Source organism: Pieris napi, chromosome 21, assembly GCF_905475465.1.
Source record: "Pieris napi chromosome 21, ilPieNapi1.2, whole genome shotgun sequence".
Lineage (NCBI taxonomy): Eukaryota > Metazoa > Arthropoda > Insecta > Lepidoptera > Pieridae > Pieris > Pieris napi.
This window is the reverse complement of record NC_062254.1, coordinates 5876830-5901414: the sequence shown is the minus strand read 5'-3', so window position 1 is coordinate 5901414 and position 24585 is coordinate 5876830. Positions and strand designations below refer to the sequence as shown.

Genomic DNA, 24585 nt, shown 5'->3' with positions numbered 1-24585 from the left:
AAACCTTATTGTCTTTACGCAACTTCGGAAGCCATTTTCATATAATATTTAAAATATTAGTTTCTTTTCCATAAAATCAATGATTCGTAACAAACATTCGTCTGTTTGTTTGTTCCTATGTTTACATTAACTTAACAAAAAAGCAATATTATACTTGTTACATATCCATTGCACTTCCTTTGCCGCGCATAACCAATACCCGTACCCCTCTGAAGCAACACCATTATAAAAGGAAATGGACAACAGATACCAATAGCTTTGATCGGATACCTCTCATCGGACCGGTGAATTCTCATCTAGATAAGTTTATAATATAGATTATTTGTCGCGCACCTCATGTCGGGCCGATTAAATAGTCATATTTATTTAAGTCTGAAATATTGTACCTACTAGAAATTAATTAAAGTAATTTAAATACATTTTGTTTTTTTTGGGATTCACCGCTGGCCCTCACGCAATTTACTTTATAATTAAGAAGATGTTGTTTGTTTTTTATTAGAGCATATCGACATAATTATGAGAGAGAGATCGGATATATTATTATTATTATTACTAATCTTTGACATGGAACTCAGCCACATACTACTTAGTTCACAATACAATAATCATTAAAGCACAAGAAATATTTTATATTGTGTCCGATAAGATAACTTACAAATTAACGTGAGTGAGTGAAATTAAATATATGCGTACTGTCGCGAACAATTTACTTTATAAATAGAGTCGGGTGTGGCGTCAATAAACATTTCCTACTTTATAGATTGCTTCCCACTAAAAGAATTACGACTCACCCATAATACTGTTTACCTACGTTTAGTTTATAATAATGAGGTCATAGAAGTGAATTAATTTAAACGAAATTATTACTATTACTATTTGTTTATTTTATGCTCAAACAGAGATTAGACAGATTACGAGGAACAAGTAACAAAACTGTCAACTAACCAGAACTTTTAAATGAAAACTAGCTTTTGGCGTACAGGGCCTACATCAATCACGGACTATGCCAAAGATGGATTAAATTACGAAATATGAACTGAAAACACATAGTAATCGGAAAAGAAATAAATATTTAAATTAAACCAAAATTCGCAGTCAAAATCCCAGTTACTTGGTTTCGACACCCGATGAAGTTAACTTAAATTGTAATCCATATTCTGAAGTCGATATTATTAGATAAAATAGATAAATTTACTATAAAGCGTCGCGTGGACTGAACGCTCTAAGAAACAAATAAACTAAGAATTTTATAAAATATTAAAATTATAGTTTCAAAATCTTTTACATTTATTACGTATTAGCTAACGCGCATTCTTCCCTAATATCTAAATAACATTGAGTACAATCGAGAAGCATTCAAAAATAGTTCGAGGTTGAATATTATTGGGTTTGGCTGGGCGTTACCAAACTCGTCTGAAATTATGAAATAAAAATAACAAATATCAAAGTCGAACAATTTTTGAAACTACTCGTACATACAAATGAACTAAAAGGAAAAAAGTTCGAAAATGTTACGTATAGAAGCCCATAACTAATGTGATTTTCGTACCTGTGATTTTGTTATATGTATATAAAAAATAAAATAAATCAGTGGTGCTACAACCTCTTTAGGTCTTGGCCTCAGATTTCTGAATCTGTTTTAAGATCACTTTTAAATCTAATAGGCAAGTAGGTGATCAGCCTCCAGTGCCTGACACACGCCGTCGACTATTTGGGTATAAGACATGTCGGTTTCCTCACGAATTTTTTCCTTTACCGTTGAAGCAAATGTTAAATGCGCACATAGAAAGAAAGTCTATTGGTGCACAGCCGGGGATCGAACCTACAACCTCAGGTATGAGAGTCGCACGCTGAAGCGACTAGGCCAACACCGCTCTATTGTTATACATACATATTTGGAAATAAAAAACTAAATTAAAACTCAACCAAAACGTATAGAATTTGACATACTGGAGTCATACGTCTCGAGTCCAAAACTTACCCTGAATTTAAAACAGTATCTTATGAAAAAACTTAAATAATACATATTTTTATCTAATTAATGATAGCCGTGAGTAACGAAAAAACGTTACGTAACGTAACGGACAGCTGTAGAGTGTAGATGCTTCCCTACAAAAATCGCATAATATTCACTGCCCCACTCGAGATTGAACCCTAATGATATGAACATGCCAACCACCTGACAAAATAATAAGTATTTAATATGAAACCTCTTTTCCTACTGCACATTAAGAAATGACAGTGTCATAGGTTGTCATTGTTCAATCACATTTCTTATATAAAACCTACAATATATTGAAATGACAAATAAGGATGGTAAGAATATTAATTTAAATCCTAGGGCAAACCAATCTGCGTATTTTGCTGATATTTCAAATAGATTTGTTGGTGATTTTCTATATATAGAATTAATCTCACATATGCCATCAATGCTAAAAGCTGGCATATATGAACTGGTTCCCCGACAACTAAACTCAAGTGACCACTAAAAAGATGAAGAAATTTTAATAAACAATTTCTCGAAATTTTTTGGTCTAGATGAGATCCAACAATGCGACCCTCGGGCTGCTACCGTGATGGCCATACATCTGGTGCAACAGGTGCTAGATGAAGCCTATATCATTGCTAATGCAGCTCATGATTCTGGTAACTGGAAACTATATTATAGGATATAAATACCACAAAATAATACTTTCATTGGATCGTTAAGTTTCGCTTATATCGCAGTTTCTTGGCATGTTTTTCTCAAACCAAAACTAACACCATTCTTTATTAAAGTCCTATAAGTTATATAGACATAGCTCATGGGTGGTGAAAAATAGTAAATGGCGTATCGTTTGCTGGTGGTTCTGATCTCTTACATCTGACTTATTTTTAAAAAGCACGACCCTCATCGGATGTTAAGTGATACAGCTTCCAATGGACACTCCATGCCAGATTGCTCGCGAGTGCGTTGCTGGACTTTTAAGAATAGGTACGCTCTTTTCTTGAAAGACCTAAAGTCGAATTAGTTCGGAAATACTTCGAAAGTAATTTTGTATTCTCCCTCGACGTCCGATGATGCATCTATCCGAGTTCAGTTCTTTTATCTAGATCTAGAACTTCAAAGCGGTTCAGAATATACGATTCTAACCTCGTATGTAAATTTTAGGCGAACCATGGCAATACGTATCGGGTCTAACAAAATTAAGACGATGCACTATTGATGAAACAAACGAAGAAGATAAAGCTTTTCCAATGTTAGCTGTCAACATATATACTGACAGTAAATTATATGTAACACCAAGTAAGGTTGTAACTTCGACACCACAAAAGGCAACAGGTACTAATATTTATATACATAGACCTTAGCTTGTAGCACTTTGCATATCCTACCCCGTATGTTCTCCGTAAATACGGCTATCGTAGTATACTCTATTGATATATGGATTACACAGATATTTTGTATTTAGTATTCCTGCATATCTGTTTCTTTATAAAAAAGCGTAAAGCGTAAGCGTGTTTTGTCTTCAAGTGCCTTAAAAAACTGTTTCTAACAAAACTAAATTTTTAATGTCACTGTCATATTTATATAATTAATCAGTGGAATTTTAACTCCAAATATCCAGTAAGTCGATGATTTGTTTATTTTAGGCATTTCTGAGAATCCAAATGACCACACTTTGATTGGACAAGGCGATGAAGAATTCATCGTAAGTTTGATTCCACATAAATACTTTATGAAATCTATTTAGGAGATTTAATGAAGATGAGAATTGAGTTTTATTGTAGTATAACGATTTTCAATGCCGTAATATCCAACATATTTCTTAACACTGTAGTTCTAATTCTGGCGAATCAGAATTAAACTAATCTAGCCAACTTCTTTTAACAGTGCGAGAAATCTCTACACGTTGATCTAAATAGTTTTTAACAAGAGCATTTACCTAATCATCAGTAATATTACATATAACCTCTAGCTTACTACTGTACATACAACTTTAAAATAACTGTAACCCAATATGCAAATATTTTTGTTGCCTTGCGATTCTGTAACTCCTTTTCGAACTTTGGCATTCTGATAAACAATAAATCAGATGCCAAATCGTAAAATGACTGCTTTACGATTTAAGCGTTCGAAAAGTGAGTTACAGAATCACAAGGCAGAACATAAAAGGGCTTTGTTTTTAGAAGAAGAAGAAATTTGTTTAATAGCATCTTATTCCTAAAACAGGGTGACACAGACGAATCGAAGTCTACATCCATGTTCATCACGCACCTTTTTGATATGAGTGACGTGGAACGAGACATGAGTTTCAATGAACCAGCAATGGGCCAAAACGAACCAAACAATCTAATTATGATTGCTATGAAAAAAATTATGGACTCATTCGTAGACTCGGCCATGAATTCGGCATTTGGTAATGAAAATCGTGATACTGATATAAAGGAATCTTCGGATACGATTACGTCCAGCTATTCGTTTCTTGACGACGCAACTCATGAAGAAATAATGCAGAATACAATTCGTCATGATGAAACATATTCGAAGGTTCGGCAGACGAACATACTAGAATATTTGCCCTTTCCTATTTAAAGTAGAGTGAAGCCAGGAAGTTCTATTTATGATGTATCTTTGAAAGCAAAGACTGCGTCGTAAAAATACAATAAAAGTCATCAATGCGATGAAATAGACCATCTTAGTTAGAAAACATTCCATTATTATTCGCGACTATTATTATTTCCTCATTTATTTAGTAATTATAATCAATTTATATCATTTTTTTAAATCACATATGTAAATTGTTCATCATAGTTCTTTTCAGATTAGTATATATAAAAAAATAAAATTTAATGTGTTTACTTGATTATTATATGATTAATTATATTACTTAAAAAATATATGATATAATACTTTCTCATCATATTATGGTTACTTCCTAGTGGATTTTATACAAAAAAACCATTGTTAAATATTTATATTTATTTATATATTTTTATCTGTTTAGGTATTAGCATTTTATAGTGCTTAACGATTGTATATTTCTTTGACAGATGCCAGATGTTGATGCGACAATAAATAAACGAGATTTTGCTCGATACGAAAAGGCTTTTTTGACTTTAAATCGTACGTAAACTCCATTTTTTATTTTACTCATAAACACATAGAACAACACATACTAGAACTAGAAAAAACTTCCACAAAAGACTATTATTACAATTTAACACAGCCTGTGTGTACCTGTATTTCTTAAATAAATTTTAATAAATATAATTTCAGGTGACTTTGAACAATACTCGGATGATGACGAGGAACCAGTTTTACAGGATCCCAAAGGACTTAATTTACAAGAAATAGAACTTATGACTAGGGATTCCTCAAAGGACACCTCACCAGTAAAAGAAGTGGTATATTCTTAATTATCTCTAAACTCCAGTATAGGGGTAAATAATTTATTTTATATTTAGGGTCTGTTTCACAATATATGGATAAAGTACCAAATAGCTATGCAACACAAATTATTTGGATGATAAATTGTGCTATTTGACATTCATCAGACTCATAGCTTATGATGGATTTTATGTGACGAATAGCGCTATCTGACAGTCTTGAAACGCAACAATGGTGTTTATCCTACCAATGAGTAATAAATAGCTAATTTGGAACTTATGTAGAACTTATCCGTACATTGTGAAACAGACCCTTCGTGTTTATTTCAATTTCATATTTTACCTGTTTAAGGTCCAAGTTTATGTTATTGGCTTATTTTAATTTTGCTAATTATATACTTTTAATGTGTTCTAAATGGTTATCATATTTTACAACAACCTTAACTCTCACTTCACCTGTTCTCCTGCCCACGATAAGTCTTCTCTTAGGAAGACAATCAATAATCTAGCTTCTCTTCCAACTCCAAACTTCATGCCTTTTAATTTCACTGAATTCACCGAGCGCGAAGTGGAGGGTTGCATACTGTCTATCTCGTCGGATGCTGTCGGATGCGATCAAGTTAGTCGTGCTATGATCTTACCTATCTTGCCAGCTATTCTTCATGTTATTACTCATATTTTTAATTATTCAGTTACTAGTGGTAAATTCCCTACTTCTTGGAAGGATAGTCTAGTTATTCCTATTCCCAAACGGCCCGATCCAATTAACTTTTCTGACTTCCGGCCCATGTCTATTCTACCATTCCTATCTAAAGCTCTAGAGCGCCTTATACACTCGCAGCTTAGCGGATTCCTGAATAAAAACTCAATTCTAGACCCTCTCCAATCGGGTTTCCGCCCGGGGCATACCGCATAGCACGACTACTGCATTGGTTAAAGTTTGTGACGACATTCGCCGAGGGATGGATGGTGGGCAGCTCACTGTTCTCACTCTGCTTGACTTTAGCAATGCTTTCAATACTGTGAACTTTGAAATTCTGCTTAGGTTGCTTCGCTCTATGAATATCTGTCCATCCGCTATTGACTGGTTTCATAGCTATCTTAACGGTCGTCGGCAGCGTATTAAAATGAATGATGCTTACTCTCAGTGGAATAGTATAAGTGCTGGTGTTCCGCAGGGTGGCGTTCTTTCACCTCTTCTTTTTTCTATCTTTATCAACACCCTGACTGCACATCTATCCGCTAGTTATCACCTTTACGCTGATGACCTCCAAATCTACGTTCAGTCTACACTGGATGAGCTTCCTCTTGCAATACAGGCGATGAATGATGATCTTGAAAACATAGCCAACTGGAGTAAAGACTTTGGTCTTCAAATTAATCCTGCCAAGAGTCAAGTCATTATCATGTGGTGTGTGTGTGTGTGGCCTTGGCCCTCAATAAGACTGTTAAAAACCTTGGGGTCTTCTTCGACCAAACGTTTTCCTGGGGTCATCACGTAAAGGAGATCAGCCGTAAACTTTACGCCGCTTCTTTTACTCTGAGACGTCTTTCTAATTTCCTTCCTATCCGCACTAAAACTATGTTAGCGCAGTCTCTTCTGCTTCCTATTCTTGATTATGCGGACTCATGCTCCTCTGATTTGAACGAAGAGCTTCTTGACAAGATCGAACGCCTGCAGAATTTCTGCATACGTTTCATATTTGGTCTTAGAAAATATGACCATGTGTCTAAATTCCGCAGGCAGCTGGGGTGGCTACCTATTCGATTCAGACGTCACGATCATCTTCTTCAACTTCTATACTCAATTCTTTTCAATCCGAAAACCCCTTCTTATCTCAAAAATCACTTCAAATTCTTAGGTCCTTCTAACTATATGTTACGCTCTTCTAATAGATGTTTATTGGAAATTCTATCCCACACTTCATCCTTCTTAGGCAAATCTTTTACGATCTCCGCCATTAAGTTGTGGAATACGCTGCCTGACTCCGTACGTTTGGCTCCCTCTCTGTCATCTTTTAACACTCTTCTGTATAATCATTTCTTAACCTTATCCTATCCTCATCAATCGTGACTTGTATAATTCTTATGTAAATCCTTTTACATCACTATTCGCTGTCCATGTATTTGTAAGATTAGCTTTTAAGTTTTTAGTTTGTATTACTTTAGATTAAGGATTCTGCACTTCTCGCACGCATGTTTCTTTTTTATTTTATTTTTAAGTTTTTCTCTTAACTAGGGTCACCTGGAAGAGATCGCTTATTAGCGATAAGGCCGCCCGTTGCATCCCATAGAATTTTTATGTATTGTGTTTCTTTCATTTGCAACGAAGGGTAAATAAATAAATAAATAAAAAAATACAAGCTTAGTTTTAGTGCACTGTGCTGCGTCTACTTTGTTTCGAACAGAAAGCGTATTAGTTCTAAGACTGACGACAAATGTTATGTATCATTGTCCTTTAACCAACTTTAGTTTTTAAACAAATTTTCTAGAAAAAGAAAGAATTTGCTGCAGTTTCGGGTGTCTCCAGCTCAGCCTTTGGGTCTAAAAAGAGTAGCATTGTCCGTCGCTGTAAGACTCAGGGTGCGAGACTCATGGCATGTCTGAGAAGTTGGTGGTGGAGACGTAAGATACCTGGCAAGCGTAGGGTAAATAATTTAAGATTTTATTAATCATTCTGTTGGAAGCTCCAAAACCACGATTATTTAGCAGTCTAAAATAAAAGAACTAATCGTATCTGTTAAGCCAGGAATAAGTAACTAATTGATCTAAAGCTATATGTGATATTATAATAGAGCCTGTAATTCAATTTAACCCATCATATTCAAATACTATTTTATTTCCGAACCAATTCGACTTAGGGTCCTTCAAGAAAAGAGTGTACCAATTCTAAAAAGGCCGGCAACGCACTCCCGAGCCCTCTGGCATTGAGAGTGTCCAAGGGCGGCGGTATCACTTAACATCAGGTGAGCCTCCTCCCCTTTTCCCCCCCGTACTAGAAAAAAAAATACTTCAAATGTTAAAAATATATTTCTTAGATAATTGCTCCTATATTGTAGTAAAAATTAAATATTTCTTAGGAATCTCGTGTTTCTGATTCACGTCGAGGTGTTTGTCCTCGGTCACCTGAGGCGAGGCGTAGAGCTGCCAGTTTGTTGGATGAGAGACAGCTGCGGAGCCCTTCTCCAACTAGATCGGTCATCTGGAAGTTCAATACCATCAATGAAGCTCTAGTACATTCTACGCAATGGAAGGAATTTAATTCCGACATGAAACCTAATGATGATTAGGTTTTGTCTATGTTATCTGTCGCAAATATATGTTTTATTTGATTACTAGCCTTTTAAACCCGTTACCTCCTCACAACTTTAAGTAATATAAACTAGGTCTAACTAAAGAAAAGCGTTAGTCAAATACCTATTTAGATAGCTATTAGTTGCGCACTTTTAAAAGAAACTTGTCCCAAACATTAATAAGGTATGAGTGGTTCGCACCTTTTAACGATATATATCTCTAGGTATGACATGGATACGATCGAAATAGTTTAACGTAAATGTAAATTTACCATTGGGATTCGCTTAGCTTTAGGTGTGATGTGTGAAAACTGTTTTCATCTCGCTCCAACTGTATAAAGCCGTGTACATGTCTGAGAATACCGTGGGCATGGTTCATCTCCACCGAAAATAGCACAATCGCCGACTCCTGGGCTAAATCTCAAATATCCAGACGTGAGCGCCATCTGAGCCAGTTAAAACAGTCAGGCGAAAAGTTGCCGAGCTCCACTTCTTGTCTGAACGTCAGCCAGTGAAGACCGGGAGGGAACCATCTAACACAAAATGGTGAGTCAACCAGTGAATAGTGACATGGAGTTCAGTGGTATGGACTGTTCACAACGCAAGTGCACAATGTGATTATTCCGCTGACCGGAAATGCGTGTGCGTCGGCGAGTGATGTGCGAACAGCAAGGCATTTGTGATAAGATTAAGATTACACATTGTGTGTTACACAATTTTATCCACATCAACACATTTTGAAACGACAGTAACGAAAATCATTTGGTTATTTTCAGAGCGACCTCAGCAAAAACGACATCGAAAGTGAGTAATCTTTTTATTACGAATAAAAAAAGCACATTAACTTATTTGTAATAATAACTTGCATGGAACTTAAATATTATGAATGAATCAATTTACTTATATAAATTATACTTGATATTTGATTAACAAATTAATATGGCTACAGTTTCTCATAAAAGGCTACCGGGTTCGATTTGTGACGTGATACAATGCGCGCGCGCTGCGTTCCAAAATTATCTTCTTGCGTCACGTGATCTAACTATACCGCCCGCCCAAACAGAGAAACTCAACTCGGATTTCAGATCGCCCGAGCGCCATTTTTTGGCATAAGCACACATTGGACGATAACAAAATAGTTTATTGTTCCGGTTATACATATACTGGTGTATTATGTATTTAAATAAATATTATATCAATATCAAGGTCAACTATCAGCTGCTGCAGGTGTGAGATCGAGATTTCGTTGCATATGGATTAATAATCTTTTGAGGTCTTCCAATTAAATTATTTCTCTAAAAATATATGATTTTAAAGCTATAATAAATCATAGATATCAATCGTGTGGTATGTACGGAATTAGGGCACACAATCGTGTTTATAATTAGACAGTGACTCAGAACAAATCAAAGGCGGACTGAAAGAATGCCTTGCCTTAATGCTACGATTTGGAAATAACATTTCTAGAAGCTTTAACGAGTCTTATATTTGAATCAAAATACTTAATATTAACTAATGTGCCTTCAAGTTGGTAATTGAATTTGAAACATTTAGAGAAATGATGAATGGGATTGTTTAATAGGGGCTTCTTTCGCCTTCTCCATCTACGACTTCGATGGCAGCGGCAAAGTTGATGCCATCAACCTGGGTGACGTCTTGAGGGCGCTCAACTCAAACCCCACACTGGCTACGGTCGAGAAACTCGGCGGTACAAAGAAGAAGGGCGAGAAGATGCTTACGGTGGGTTTTTTCAATAAAATAAGATTTATTATCTTCAAACTAACCTCTTAATGTTTTGATAACCATAAGTCGAAAATCTATAGTAGGTAGGAAACTTAAAAAATTTAAGATGTTGTATATCCGACTTGAGATATATGCCGAGTTTTATGCTTCCTCAGATTTTCGGAATAGATTTTTTTCAAAAGGACCTTTCAATTTTTTTTGGTTTTAAAGGACTTTAATTCGGGCCATAGACGGACCGCATGTTGCAGCCGATACCGACTGCTCTAAGCGGTCGCCGTACGGCGATCTGCAGTTTCCATACTAAATTCATATTCGCAATACACGGACCGCTCGAGCAGTTCCTAAGCAAATCGCATATTGCAGTCGGGCTTGACTGCAACACGCGGTCCGTCTATGGCCCGCTTAACACATTACAACATGTTAAATGGTTGTAAATTTTAAATCATATGTATATTGACGGAATTATTTCAGGTTGAAGAGTTCCTTCCCATCTACGCCCAGTGCAAGAAAGACAAAGACCAGGGCGTCTATGAAGACTTCTTAGAATGTCTTAAATTGTACGACAAGAACGAGAACGGTTTAATGCTTGGCGCTGAACTTACACACACACTCCTGGCTTTAGGTTGGTACTCTTATATTAGTGAAGAGTATTATTTAGCAGAAATGGGGTTCACAGCGGCTTGCGCCTTCCAAAACTTCGCAGCGCTGAGCGCATGAGTCATCCATCACTTTGACAATCTTCTTTCGTAAACACTACAATAAAAATAGGTTATTTTCTTTTATATTAGCGATACGGTTTTGCGGAAAGCATATATAAATCGTAATCGATATTTCCTGTGGGATAAAAATAAATTATAACAGTACGTTTTGACATCTCAATTTGACACTTCGATTGGAAATTAAATTACCGGAAGTAGAAACTTTAATTATTGAAGTCAACCGCGCGCGAATAGAATCATAATCCCTTCTTTTGTGGAATTATTTACCAAAAAGTGGAAAATAAGTAAGGAAAAATGATGATTGGTCTGGCTGCAATGGTCTTTTCATCAATAACTTCTACAGGTGAGAAGCTGAGTGATGATGAAGTAGCGGAAGTCGTAAAGGACTGCATGGATCCCGAAGACGACGACGGCATGATCCCATATGCGTGTAAGTATATTAGAATGTTTATTGTTCTAAATTCATGAATTGAATATTTGTAGATACAAAGTAGTTCGAAAATGGTTAACATAGATTGTGTTTATGATATTTTATTTTGTCCTTTTGAGTCTCATAGAACTGAGTACTCTGTTGTGATTTTTTATACTTTACGTAGTCCCCGAAAATATACAATTTAAACTTAATACAAATAAACGAAATTATTGTACATATATTTATAAATATACTTTGATTTGTATTATAATTTAGAGTATTTTTTTATAGAATATATTATTGCTTAGTATGGTATCTTTAGATTAGAAATAATTTGAACATAATTGCACATTGTTTTTGAACAAATGAGCGGTACTTCCGGAAATGAATTTCATGCTATGTCCATCACAGACATACAACATAATTTTTGTTATATAGTAAAAACCTCCTTAATAATAAGTAATTTAAGGTTGACATTACAATCCAAAAGAATTCTATATAAAATATATATTCATTCTTATTAATCATGCATTGGTTATAAGCTTACACTTTTTTCTATCTGGAAGTACTGTTTCAAAAGCATCACTGAGACAGATGCGTTTGTGTGTTCATGTGTTGTCCCTTTCCAGCATTCCTGAAAAAGGTGATGGCGTAAATGAAGTACCTGCCGTCATATCTTTAGTTATAAGATCGTAAGTCAAACGAAAATGTACGCTTCAAGCAAACGCTTTGTGTATTAAGCTTTTAAAAGTTCAGCAGCTTCCTTAAAGAAGAAAAAAATATTTTAATTGCGTGTACAAACATGCTAAGAGCTTAACATTTCCAACTATTATATTATTTAAATAATTGGAAACTTAGAACTCTTAAGGCATTTTGATATATTATTCGCTATATATTTGCAAAGGCTTTTCTGACTAGGAATTTGCTTGGTGTCTTAAGTATGGGCATTTTCCCCAACGTGCAGCTTTCAATGTTGTGACCAGCGCCTAAAGAGGTTTTTTGTTTTCGATGTCATCACGCTTTACTATAGAGTGGCCGTAGGTTGTCGCGTTTAATTAATGTAATTTTAAAATATTAGATGGAACAATAAATAAAAATGTTTTGAGTTAATAATGTTTGAAGTTGAATAGTCTTAATCTTCTCTTAAGTATCACAAGATTGTTGTCGCATGATATAGGAGAGAGGCTTTAAGTTGTCCAGTTATTAGAAAAGCAGAAGTCGTTTTAGTTTTTTCACTAAATATTCGCGATCTTTTTCCAACCACGTGCCGAGAGTACTACGAAAATCAACTATAGTCACTCTATAGGATCAACACCTCTTCGTGTGCTAATTGTATGTATCTATTTCACAGCTTTCCTTAAAAAAATGGTTGAAGGCTGGCCACCAAAGGGCACAGAGGCTGCGCCGGCGGCCGCAGAGGCGCCTGCGCAAGGCTAATCACCACAACATCAGCGTCAGCCCCCGCAACACCAACAAGCCATTCAGGACTTTAAAACATCTTGTACAATATCTTTATGTACATATATAATATTAAATGCCAAAGAACTGTAAACGCGCATTGTACGTTTTTAAATTAACTATTTATTAAGTTTATAATTACAAAAATAAAAAACAAAAACCATAATTTTTTATAATAAAACATTAAAGCGTTCCATCTTGTATGAATGTTCGTTCATTTTGTTTATTATGAGTGTTTAATTTTCTACGTTTTAGATAAAAATTAAAATATAAAAATTTGTTCACCTTTTTAGTTATGAGTATTTGATTAATATTTTTTAATTAAATAAGATAAAAGAAAACCTTTTATACAAACTTTGTTTATGCAACGAACGAACGAACAGAAATAAGGCTAGGAGAGGAAATCTAAAAACCTTTAGCATATATGAACAAAAGCCTACAAAACTAGAACAAGAACGTAGAACATAAGTAGTACAACAACCCGCACCCCTATTTTATGTACTAAAAGTACATAACAGTACGTAAATATATGTTTAATACAACATTAGGTTTGATTTAAAAAAAAGGTTAGGTAACCCTTTATCTTTACACATGTATATATTTCTGCTGTACGTGTGTGTCACTGAACTCCTCTTAAACGGCTGGACCGATTTGAATGAATTTTTTGCCTGGATGGTTTAGATTCACAAATCAGGCCGGCAGATGGCGCTGCAGTCGGTACTTTCATACTTTGCTTAATATCCTTATCGCTTGAAATATCATACAGGACAGAGACTTTCGGGTGCGCTAGTATTACTATAAGAATTAATCCGTCTCCATATTTCTGACAAATCCAGCAAGCGTATCTTATCACGACTTAAAGAGATTAGATAAAGTACCAAGAATTACAGTTGAAACAAAAGAACTCCGTATATCCTAACAAAGAAAAAATATTTGAAGGCATAAAAATGGCGCGGAAAATGTTTTGGCGGCATCAATATTGTTTTCGGATGGCATCGCCTATGGTGGGGAGATTTCGGCATCTGCGCAGATCCCTATTGTGAAGCTGTTCGGGATGCCAACAACAAAAATTCTGCACTTTTTAGTCCTGTATTTGTAGCCATTGTTTCACGAAAAATAATGTAGAACATCAAATATTGACGTAGGGCAATTACTCACTCATATGATGAGAATATTTGAGAAACACAACATATTACAATAATTTTAGAAGTTTAGATTCTTAATTTTCGCTGGTCCTACAATCAGTACTTACCAACCTGTGTTACTGAAAGTTGAAATATAAAGATACTTTAGATTTTAGATATAAGATATCAAACAATCCACTTCTTAAGTTTAGTTTGATGTCGACCTTTAGACATTTTGAGATGAATATCCTAAATATATCACAAACATGACACTTCCAGAACGGTTGAAAAATTTCCTCGGTATCATGTTATTTTTTTTACCTAATTTGTAATAAAACATAATTTTATATACACATCAGTAAAATTTTCTACTATTATTAGCTTTCCCGTTGAGGTGGTGACGAGAAAACACTGTTAAATGGTAGAAGGTATTTTACATAGATTTACAACATTAAGCCATAATGTGGTAATTCCTATCAAAGTACTGGCAACACTGTTTTTCACGTCTCAGGCTTCCCGCGTAAGCAGCGCGCGTCGCACAGTATTCAAATGTTATTTGCAAGTGTCGAATGCCAATCGTGTTACCTTGTGTGCTAGTTTCTGAGTGATTAGTGATAGTGTTTGTTAAGAAACCTCCATAAATTTATACCAGTAAGTACATTGAGATAATATACAAATAAAACATTTTATCAAAGAGACATTTCATAATTAATTAGATTTTACATACGTAAATAAGTTGTAATTAATATATATTTTATCGTTACTTCGTTTCAATTGTATATTTCACTATCGAATGCTGTTTTTTCGCAAATTTTCACTGATAAGGTAACGTTTAAGTATAATAATATAAATGTTGTCGGTCTTTGGTATATAAGCGAAATTATTACTCTTGGCTCTCTGTACATTTACTTGTCATAATTTTTTTAGATCTAAACACTTAGTGTCTTCTATGCAATTAAATGCATACAAAATATAACGCAAACGGACAGGAATAATATTATGATATTTTAATAATTTTCAGGTGATAAGTGAAAAACATGGCACAAGTGAACGAGTCGCCGGCTATCAACAGCAAAGAGGATAAACATAATACAGGTATTGTTATATTTTTCTCAAAATTTTGATAATTATCAAGACCAATGGCAAAAATACTTTCACGTTTGTTCCTTACAGCCGAGCATACATGGAGTTGCGTGATCCTCTATAGGGATTAAATCCATACCACGTTTTAGATAATTAAAACTTTTTTGCGTAATCTACGTCGATTTTTGACATGTTTTTTCCGTCACCGCCTTTTGCTATTTACATTAAAATACATAACCAAAACAATTCGTTATTTTCAGCGTTTGTCTTATCATTTATTTAATCTCGTTTATTTGTTTCTTATCTATGTATATTATGAAATAGTTCCTGTGTGCATCATTAGACTCTCTTCAGACAAAAGCAGTGTTTTCCATAAATGTTTAAAAAATAAGGAAGTCGAATTTTCTCGAGTTCTATGTGTGACACGGAAATTAAAAACAGCTTTAATTTGTGTGAAACAAGGAGTTTTGAGTTTTCCTATTAACTAACTATGTACATATTTTGTCAAATTAGATTTAAGATTAATTTTTTTTATCGTAATTAGGAACGCGTCTCAATCTAGTTTGAAAATCATTAAAAAAAAAATACGAATTTACTTGCATTGGGTTATCCTTAGTATTTAGTATTTTCAAATATTGATACAATCTTTTGAAATATATATATATGTGTGGAGTAAGTACTACATTAGTGATATTATGTCCGAATCCATATAAACAAGCGAAAACCGGCTCATTACTATAATATAACATATGAAGAAACTATTTATCGCCTTAGTCAGAACGGGACTTCATTATAATATTGTCGTTAATCAGTTTTTGTTACCTTGTCTGACAGAGTTTACTAAGATCTTTGGTAAGATTATGTATTTATGTAAACTTATACACTGCCTCAATAACTTTACCAAGAGTTTGTATACTATCTCTGACTTGAAGACACGGAATTGATAGTTATATGTGGATTTTTTAAGTATTATGTAAATAAATATCACTCAGAAATCGTTCTAATAGTATAAATAATATTTAAAATCTGCCCAGCGGTTTTTAGTTGATTGGCATAATTACATACAACAATACATATCGTTCCTCATTTTAATAAGTATTCGTATAGAAATAACCAATTATTAAATAGATTTGTTTCGTTTATTAAATACTTATTATCTATATAATGCACTACAAAACAGTTTTTTTTTGACAAAGTTATTATAGTATTTTTTTTTAAATTTAAAGTCAAAAGCGCAATTTTTTCGTTCTTATAACTGTGATCCTTGTATTATAAAAATGCTCCAATAAGAATAAATTCAATGTATGTAAGCATACACCTATAATATCAAGATTTCTTTGTTAAAAAGCAAAGGGTGCTACAACTCATCCCCTCGGGCGATTATGTGAGGGGAGAAAACCGGCCCAAATGGTGTCTGCAAAATTTTTAAAATGTACCACATAGGTACGAGTTCTGGTACAGTAACATGTAGAAATATAGGTGTCGAGAAAATATAGAAAACATATAAATAATACAAACACTTTACAATACATATTAATAATGCCAAACTTTTATTAAGAATATTAAATATTAAATTTATGTTTCGATGGAAATTGCAATAAATTTTTAAAGTTTGGTCCCTGTGGCCGTGTGACCTTTAACGCTGGCAGCATTTTCTCGGTGTATTGAGATACTCATTCCTAAAAAGAATTAAAAAATTAAGAATAATAAAATATTATATCACATAAATAATAAAAGGTTTAAATGCAGTATTTCAAACAGGTCACTATCTCCCGTATGGTCTAGTGGCTAGGATACCTGGCTTTCACCCAGGAGGCTCGGGTTCGATTCCCGGTACGGGAATAACCTTTTTTTTTGTTTTTTTTCAATCTGATGAAATCTTTTATCCTGCATTACGATTACGCATACGACAAAAATTTATTATATAGCAACATTTTTTATCGTGTATTTTTGATTTTTTTATTTTGTATCGTATTAAGTATACATTTTGCAACAAAAAATCAAAACATCGACGCAGAGGCACATTTCAAGTTCCAGTACGGGACTACACACAATAAAATTTCATATGAAATGCATTTTGACAAGATTAAATTTAGGAATGGCCAGAGTTGACCGTGCTATTGGTGCGAGAGACACTTTAAATAGATTGCTAGTATACTAATAATATCCTACCTACTCTACTTTTTGAAAGTCATCAAGGTATGAATGTTGAATCATTAATTATTTATTATTGTCGAAATAAAGCTATTCTCCACAAACTTAACAATTAATCACCCCTTTGTTCCAATTTTTTATTTTACAACACCTAATTAACAACAAATATATTATAATGTTGTTATACGAATGTAAATCGGCGCCATCTTGATGTATATTTGTTGTAATACGGCTATCACAATTTTATTTAAATCTTTACATTAATAAGAATTTAAAAATATTTTACGTGAAGACTCGATACTTCATTACGGTTTAGTAAATAGTTTATGTTTTCTTCGTCTCCAACAAAGCTTTCAGATATTATTTCTGCGTTTTAACGGTTATAAATATTAATGGATAAAGCACACGACAGTTTCTAACACGATTATATAAAGAGGAAGTGAAAAAGTCTTTCGTAATATACTAAATATGGTTGTATAGATTTCCTCATGACAATGATTTCGCTTACTGTATTGATTTAAGCCTTCAAGAGGTACTGCATAATGGGGTCGTCATTAAGTGCACGGGGTTGCCGGATGCTGCCATTTTGATTATGCTATTATTTGCATCTGTAGTTTCTGGTTATATTACTAAGACCTACGAATTATATAGATGAAGCGTTTGTGTGTTGGATCTTCAACATATCGAGGTACAAAACAGGCAGAACAACGCGTGTTGTATCGCAAAAATCTAATTTAAATATATATTATATTATATGCATTTTTTCTTATTTAATACGTAAAAACAAAATATATGACTTACTTCATTACTTATATAAAAAAGTGCCACGTAGAAGACCTGGGGAGAGATAATTACTTTTCGACTGGCGTGACTCACTACAGGCAAACGAATTTATTTGAAAATCGTCACGTGATCTAATGTCATTCCCATACAAATTCGATAAACGTTCTAACGACCCACAAGGGTCAGGACTGTAGAATAGTGATTTTGTCTCGGGCTACTGGCCACAGATGTAAAGAATCTTTTCAGAAGGGCGGAAATTATAAAATTCACCATTATAATCAACTTCCTGGATAAGACGGCGAAGAAGATTATAATGAATTTAAGGTAAATTTATTATAATCTGCTTCATACATATTTTAAGTCTTACTAATTAAATATTATTTTTGACATAAACAAAATTGTCTTTTGTCTATATCGCAAGAATTTAATAAACTATAAAAAGTATACAATTGTTTTAACAGTTTGCAAGGTCAAGCAAATCGTCCCACATATTTTCTCATTCCTTTTTCATATTAATATTATATGTATACGTATAGAAAAATATCATAGCGAGTCAAGTAATTTAGAACTAAACTATCAAAGTTAAACGTTTGTAATTTTGAAATAGTTTTGCATTTATAAGTATATTAATCTAGATAATAAGAAAGTTTTGTGAGCAACATTTTCTAGGAATTCATCGCGTACCTGACACAGCCAGTACTTGCGATGTCTCATGCGACTTGGTAATTATTGAAACATAATTAGCCGCCGATTAGTCAATACTTTCATTTAATCTATTCGTTTACCACACTTGCGTTCAAACGTATCAATATTAGACAAAACTTAATATATTATAATAATAAATGCTACTAATAAATTTTAAATAATTCGCATTTATGCCAAAGGAAAATCTAATAAGATAAAACATTTATCAGTCTTGCAGCTTGCCTAATGGTTCGGCATCTTATGAATATTATTTATTATAATAAAGTATCTTTCATGTTAGGAAAGATAAAATTTAAAATGAGATAAAAAAAATTATAACCACCAAAATGTACCTACTAAAGAGGATTATTATTTGAATTGGCCCTTTTTTTTTTTTTGATATCCGAGGTGGAAATGCATTTGCGCATCCCCTGAACAGGGGTATGTGGGACTCGACCCACGCCAAAATTTGAATTGGCCCTAGTAAACTCTAGTTAATTATATAAGCGTTGATTATAGGTATTTTTATATACAAAGCAAAAAATCTAATTTTTGGATGTCAATTAATATCAATGTGTGTGATATGAATAGGTATTCATTTTGATCAATGGAAATAAAAAGTTACGGCCAAATGTTCCTAAAACGTTTTTAGATTAGAATATAATAAAAAACCGACGATTTTATACCTGTGCAACGAACTTAGTGGATTTCATTAATTTACTTAAATGATTAAAAAAGGGATTTTTTTATTGCGTTCATTATTAAAATGTTCTAATTTAAGCTAAACTTAGTCCGAATCATGACACCCGAAATACGTTTTTGACATACGCTAGCCTCTGTGAATCTTACCACTAGTAGACAACGCTCGTAGAAATTGAGTTATTGAATTTCAAATACCATATATTTTTCCTTACAAAGGATTATAAATTGTACAGTTGTTCTCACGTATTTTCCCATTGTTGTTCTTGCGTCTTTCAAATGAAAATAAAAGTATGTGAAATTACGATACTAAGTAGCTAAATGCTTCCTGTTTCATAATGCATCAGTATATTGTCATTTGCAAAAGTATCACACACTTAACATATAGTTTTACGAGAATCGTTCAGCGTTTTACGCTCATATTATCTTGGATTGCGAAGATAATAAATATTATTAAAGAAGGTCGTTATAATTTTTTTCTTCAACAACATGAGTATAAAGCGCGTGCATTGAAATAAACTGATTTGAACTCCTTCATAGCTGAATTAGTCTCGGGAGGATTATAATTCCGAATTGAATTTGTGTTTATTACTATAAATACATAAATAGATACAAACTAAGATTGATACATTGCCTGCTTTTTGACCTGCTTCAAAAAACTCAAAGCATACCTATAGTTATATATGTATGTTGTTTAAATATAATTGAATAACGTCAAAAATTCCAAAGACTGTAGTAATCATATTAATGAAATAACTATAAACATTCTAATAGTGCGATAATAAAGGTAATGTTTGATGAAGTCTATAAGTATCAATGAATTTAAAAAAATATGTTCACTGACTCAATTTAGTACAAAGGGTTCATATACAGGCGTTTATAGTAATTTTCACTTCGTTGACTTAACTAACACAATTAAAGTAATTTACTCTTATTAAAGTTGATAGTAATATACGATGTCTTTGCCCTCAGATTGTCGTGTGACTCATTGTCTTTAAGCTGACTCAGTATATTTTTCCTATTCTTCTCAGAGCAAACAATCGATTAATTATGGGCGTCAGGCAAAAAGAATTAACGATATCGGAAATAACGGTAGGTGCTGTCTTTTACGCTTATTATAATGGAATAGACAAAGTACTAGACAAGTGGAGTTTCGATAATTTTAAGTACTTAGTCTAACAGATTTTAAAAAATGCCTATTAGATAAAAATAATACTCCGTGGCTTAAATGTTCCCGGATAATCGGAGATTTTGAGTACGATTCCTAAGCAAATAATAGTGTTTTGAGGAGATTACCTTCTTTTAATACATCAATGAAACAGACGTGAAACATATTTACACATTATTGTTCATACTTCTTTGTATTGTATTATTACAAAATTTTCACTCGACCAATTTCAACAGCAGCAATAATTTTAATTGTGTGTTCATAATATCAATTATTCTCTTAATTGTGATTAGAAATCTATCTATTCACTCGAAACTTGTTTTAGAAATTTCTGAAGAACTGCGTACAAAACTGGGGGACCATAAACTGTAGATACTTTCTTACAACTTTACCTAATATGTACTAAGCTTAAGCAATTGTGTAGACGTAAGATAAATATCTAGGGCACATGTAGCTTCTGGAATGCGGTATTATGTCACTTATAGATGTGGAAGCTATGATATCTTCCACATAAGAACTAGCAGTCCTTTAGTTGAACAACTGATTGACTGTTGACTAAAGGCCGATTTACATTATCTTAGTGTTTAGGAGAGTGCTTTAGTACAACATGAAAGGCAAGTTCTTTAGCGTAGCGTTTACTAAAGCAAGTAGCGTTTACATGTTTCAACTAAAGTACTATCCTAAAGCACTCTGCTAAACACTAAGATAATGTAAATCGGCCCTTAGATATCAAATCTATTCGAGTTGCTGAAAAGGAAACTTAAATACATCTTATAGTAGATGTTTCGAGACGATATGTGTACTTTGAAAAGTGATAGTTTCAAAAATAATTAAAGTTTGTAACCAATAAATTATTGGAAACTAAAACCAAATTGAAAAAAAGAACCCTAGAGAACATAACTCGTATTACTGATAGATTTTTTTATTGAGGCATGCGATCAAAGATTTTGTTTAATTCCGGCCCCTATATCCCTAATATTTTTGGTTATGAAGTACGCAAGTACGAGACAATTTTATAATCACAATGTGTATTGTATAATATACATAATAAATGATATTGAGGTTAATTGGTGCATGCATTTTGTATCACTCATGAATGATGCTGTGTTTGTCTTTCATTATCATATATTGAAGCGGTATTTGTATGAAGTTCTCTAGCAAATAATTATTATAAAATTCGCTATCTTTACTATGAATAATTTAAGTTTTAACGTAATTGAAATTTTAATAGTTCCTTTTGAGTAGCTTATACACTTGGAATTTAAAATCGAAATCACCATTCATATGCATAGTGCATACACATGTATTTAAGCTTTCACATAATTCATTGAAAAGAATTTATAAAACATATTTTTTTATTAACTTACTATAACCCAGTTGGTAGTATTCGAATAGTTTTGCCATATTCTGATCAGTTTGCTCATTGCTGCTGTAGCGTAGTGTTCGACTACGGATTTCCCTGTCCTCCCTGGTTGCTTAAAAATGATCTCAAATATATAAATTTCTCTACAAATTGAAAGTCCTCCAGTTCTCCAGAACGTGTGATTGTGATTGTACCTTAGTAGATACAAAACCTATTAGTAATTAACACAAACAAAACCAAATTAAACTAGTTAAACAAAATAACGCAAAACATAACAAAAAGATGTCACAATAATAATAAAAAAACTGGTTTTAGAGGATTCTTTGATCCAAATTAGACCATACTTCCTAAATTTATATTTTTGACATAAACACACAGTAAAGATTCTTTGTCTAGTTGCGACGTGTGAGGTCGTTGCCTTATCGTTGTCATTTAGCTTGCCTATAATCCCAGTATGAAGGGTTTTTATCTGATCTCATTATCATGAGAATCCTGCGTGTAATAAATCTTGTGGAATAATTACAAGCCCATATGTGCGAAGACGGAGTTTCTTATCACCTTGCAAAAACTGTCACTCCAAAACTAAATAAATATGCCATCAATTTTGCAATTATATCCATAATCTCTACAGCGTATAATGTTTTTAAGATATCGATATCAAAATTCATTAAAATCAACATATATCTCGTTTTATACTCCCTTAGAACAGTTACATAAACACACAAAATATTTATGACTTTAATGGTTGAAAATTTAATGACTTACTTGACTTGACTCCTAGATGGGGCAGAAAGAGTCCACATTGAGCGTCTGTCACGTTCAGTCTTGAGCTTTGCCATTTACATTTCCGGTTCTCTTTGCCTCATCTGCAACTTTACGGCGTTGGCCTATTGTTTTCCTTGGGACGGCCACGCTTCCGCTTTCCTTGTCTCTCAATCAAGCGCATATTTGGACTGGAATCTTTTTGAAATTGCCTATCCAGATCCACTTGCGTCACTTAACCTGCTGGCTAATCAGGGTTTCTTGGCAGTTGTGTTTGTATGTTTCTACTTAAACATTACATTGTCAACGATTTGGCTTGTCTTTTTTCCAAACACTTAGTTACTTCTTAAACCAATAACTAACCTTAAAATATAATAACTAAAGTATATTATTAAAAGGAAACCCTTTAGGCAAGGTTTCGAAGATACTGGCAGCGTTCCCTCTTTGAATTACTTGACTAAATCTTTATCCGAGGTAGCTGCCAGCTCTTCGGTCTCCTGGGATGTCGACTAACCTTTTTACTATTTCCTTAAAAAGCCTTATAGCGGACCACCACGGACCAAGGGTCACGACACTGAATGTGACAAAATCATATTCGGAGCCTAGAAATTTATTTAGTAGCTAGGTATACGCTTCTGTAATAAATAAGTACCAAAATACAATGGTCCCATAATTGTAAGATCCCGATGGGTTGGGCTGAAGATGAACCTAAATATTTCGGGATCCACATAATGACTTGATTAATGATCCGAAACTTAACAATGGTTGGGCCAAATAATATTGATTCTTAATGTGGCTTAATTTAAATTTAAATTGATTCAGAAAGTATTATTATTTTAAAACGTACCTTTTTTATATTATTTTATAATATAGGATTTTGTTACAGGAAACTGGAAACTTTGATTATAAATTTATTAAAAAAAGGTTCTTTTTAAGGTCAACTGTTAGACAAATGCAGGCAACTTTTGCTTGTACGAAGATGACATGTACTACTACATATATGTATATACATGTTTTCAAAGCCGATATGTTATTTATTATGAAGATCTTAGACCGTAGTCACACTAAATCTTGAATACATTAAGCATCTAAAAACCAACTATATTTAAAGTCATACTATTTCTATCTGATCGATTAACTGAACGCTGTTGGCAACCTGCAGGTTACCTCACATCCAGGAGTAATTCGAATTTAGCTGCATTACTCCAGTGATTGTTAAATTACCGGACGGCAGTGTCACCCACCCACGAATGCCATACTTTGTATGATCAACGGGACGTTGTTTTCTAAGCTTTCTACTGTTAATTACCGTATATTCCCAAACAATAGGTATTCATACTAACCTTCTTTGTATTCCAAACAAACATCGAATTAATTACCTTTAAAGTTCAGTCAGACAATTGGGATTTTATTGGACTATTTACATATTAACTTCGTAACAATAGGAAATAAAATTGTTCGTAAGACCCGCAGATTGCAAGTAATTATTATCCAAAATTGTAGCGATTAATACTATACAGTCGCGACATTGCGTGCTCCTCCGCAATTAGACATTGCCAATTAAACAATGTCTTCGAAATAAAACGCCGTCCTACGCTAATTATGTTAATGTTTTGAACGGGGTAAATAGCTGTGAAAAGTTCACATAATAAGTGAACTTTTCACACAATAAGGTTTTAATGATCTACGTTTCTATTCATATAGCTTCAAAATTAATAATGCAAAGACGACATTTGTGACGATTTGGATGAAATTATATTAATAAAGCGT

At 33.4% G+C, this 24585-nt stretch overlaps 2 protein-coding genes, 1 long non-coding RNA gene and 1 other non-coding gene across 6 annotated transcripts; 3 read left to right on the top strand and 1 right to left on the bottom strand.

Moving 5' to 3' along the window:
- Positions 1-2221: 2221 nt before the first annotated feature.
- Positions 2222-8703, top strand: LOC125060248. 2 transcript variants are annotated; one of them, XM_047665047.1, is made up of 9 exons: positions 2222-2316; positions 2539-2646; positions 3152-3322; positions 3634-3692; positions 4214-4531; positions 5035-5107; positions 5261-5388; positions 7863-8018; positions 8451-8703. In XM_047665047.1, the coding sequence occupies exons 1-9, from the start codon at positions 2301-2303 to the stop codon at positions 8658-8660; spliced, it is 1239 nt and encodes a 412-aa protein (XP_047521003.1). In that variant the 5' UTR covers positions 2222-2300; the 3' UTR covers positions 8661-8703. The 2 variants fall into 2 exon arrangements, with proteins under 2 accessions (XP_047521003.1, XP_047521004.1); XM_047665048.1 differs by lacking the exon at positions 4214-4531.
- On the bottom strand, positions 8382-8981 carry LOC125060250. Its single transcript, XR_007118820.1, has 2 exons — positions 8936-8981; positions 8382-8572 (listed from the first exon to the last, which is right to left on the bottom strand). It is a non-coding gene; the product is annotated as an uncharacterized LOC125060250 (long non-coding RNA).
- A 96-nt stretch (positions 8982-9077) lies between these two features.
- On the top strand, positions 9078-13222 carry LOC125060249 (myosin light chain alkali). Of its 2 annotated transcripts, XM_047665050.1 has the most exons (7): positions 9079-9209; positions 9440-9467; positions 10246-10403; positions 10878-11028; positions 11469-11555; positions 12167-12229; positions 12889-13222. In XM_047665050.1, the coding sequence occupies exons 1-6, from the start codon at positions 9207-9209 to the stop codon at positions 12190-12192; spliced, it is 453 nt and encodes a 150-aa protein (XP_047521006.1). In that variant the 5' UTR covers positions 9079-9206; the 3' UTR covers positions 12193-12229; positions 12889-13222. The 2 variants fall into 2 exon arrangements, with proteins under 2 accessions (XP_047521005.1, XP_047521006.1); XM_047665049.1 differs by lacking the exon at positions 12167-12229 and having other exon boundaries at positions 9078-9209.
- Positions 13223-16972: 3750 nt separating this feature from the next.
- Trnae-uuc lies at positions 16973-17044 on the top strand. The gene has a single exon. It is a non-coding gene; the product is annotated as a tRNA-Glu (tRNA).
- The last annotated feature ends 7541 nt before the right edge of the window (positions 17045-24585 follow it).

Bases quoted from the DNA above. Each gene is read 5' to 3' on its own strand.
- LOC125060248 (XM_047665047.1), top strand. The intron at 2,647-3,151 runs GTAACTGGAAAC...TGTAAATTTTAG, and splicing joins TAATGCAGCTCATGATTCTG to GCGAACCATGGCAATACGTA. The intron at 3,323-3,633 runs GTACTAATATTT...TGTTTATTTTAG, and splicing joins GACACCACAAAAGGCAACAG to GCATTTCTGAGAATCCAAAT.
- LOC125060249 (XM_047665049.1), top strand. The intron at 10,404-10,877 runs GTGGGTTTTTTC...GAATTATTTCAG, and splicing joins AGGGCGAGAAGATGCTTACG to GTTGAAGAGTTCCTTCCCAT. The intron at 11,029-11,468 runs GTTGGTACTCTT...TAACTTCTACAG, and splicing joins ACACACACTCCTGGCTTTAG to GTGAGAAGCTGAGTGATGAT.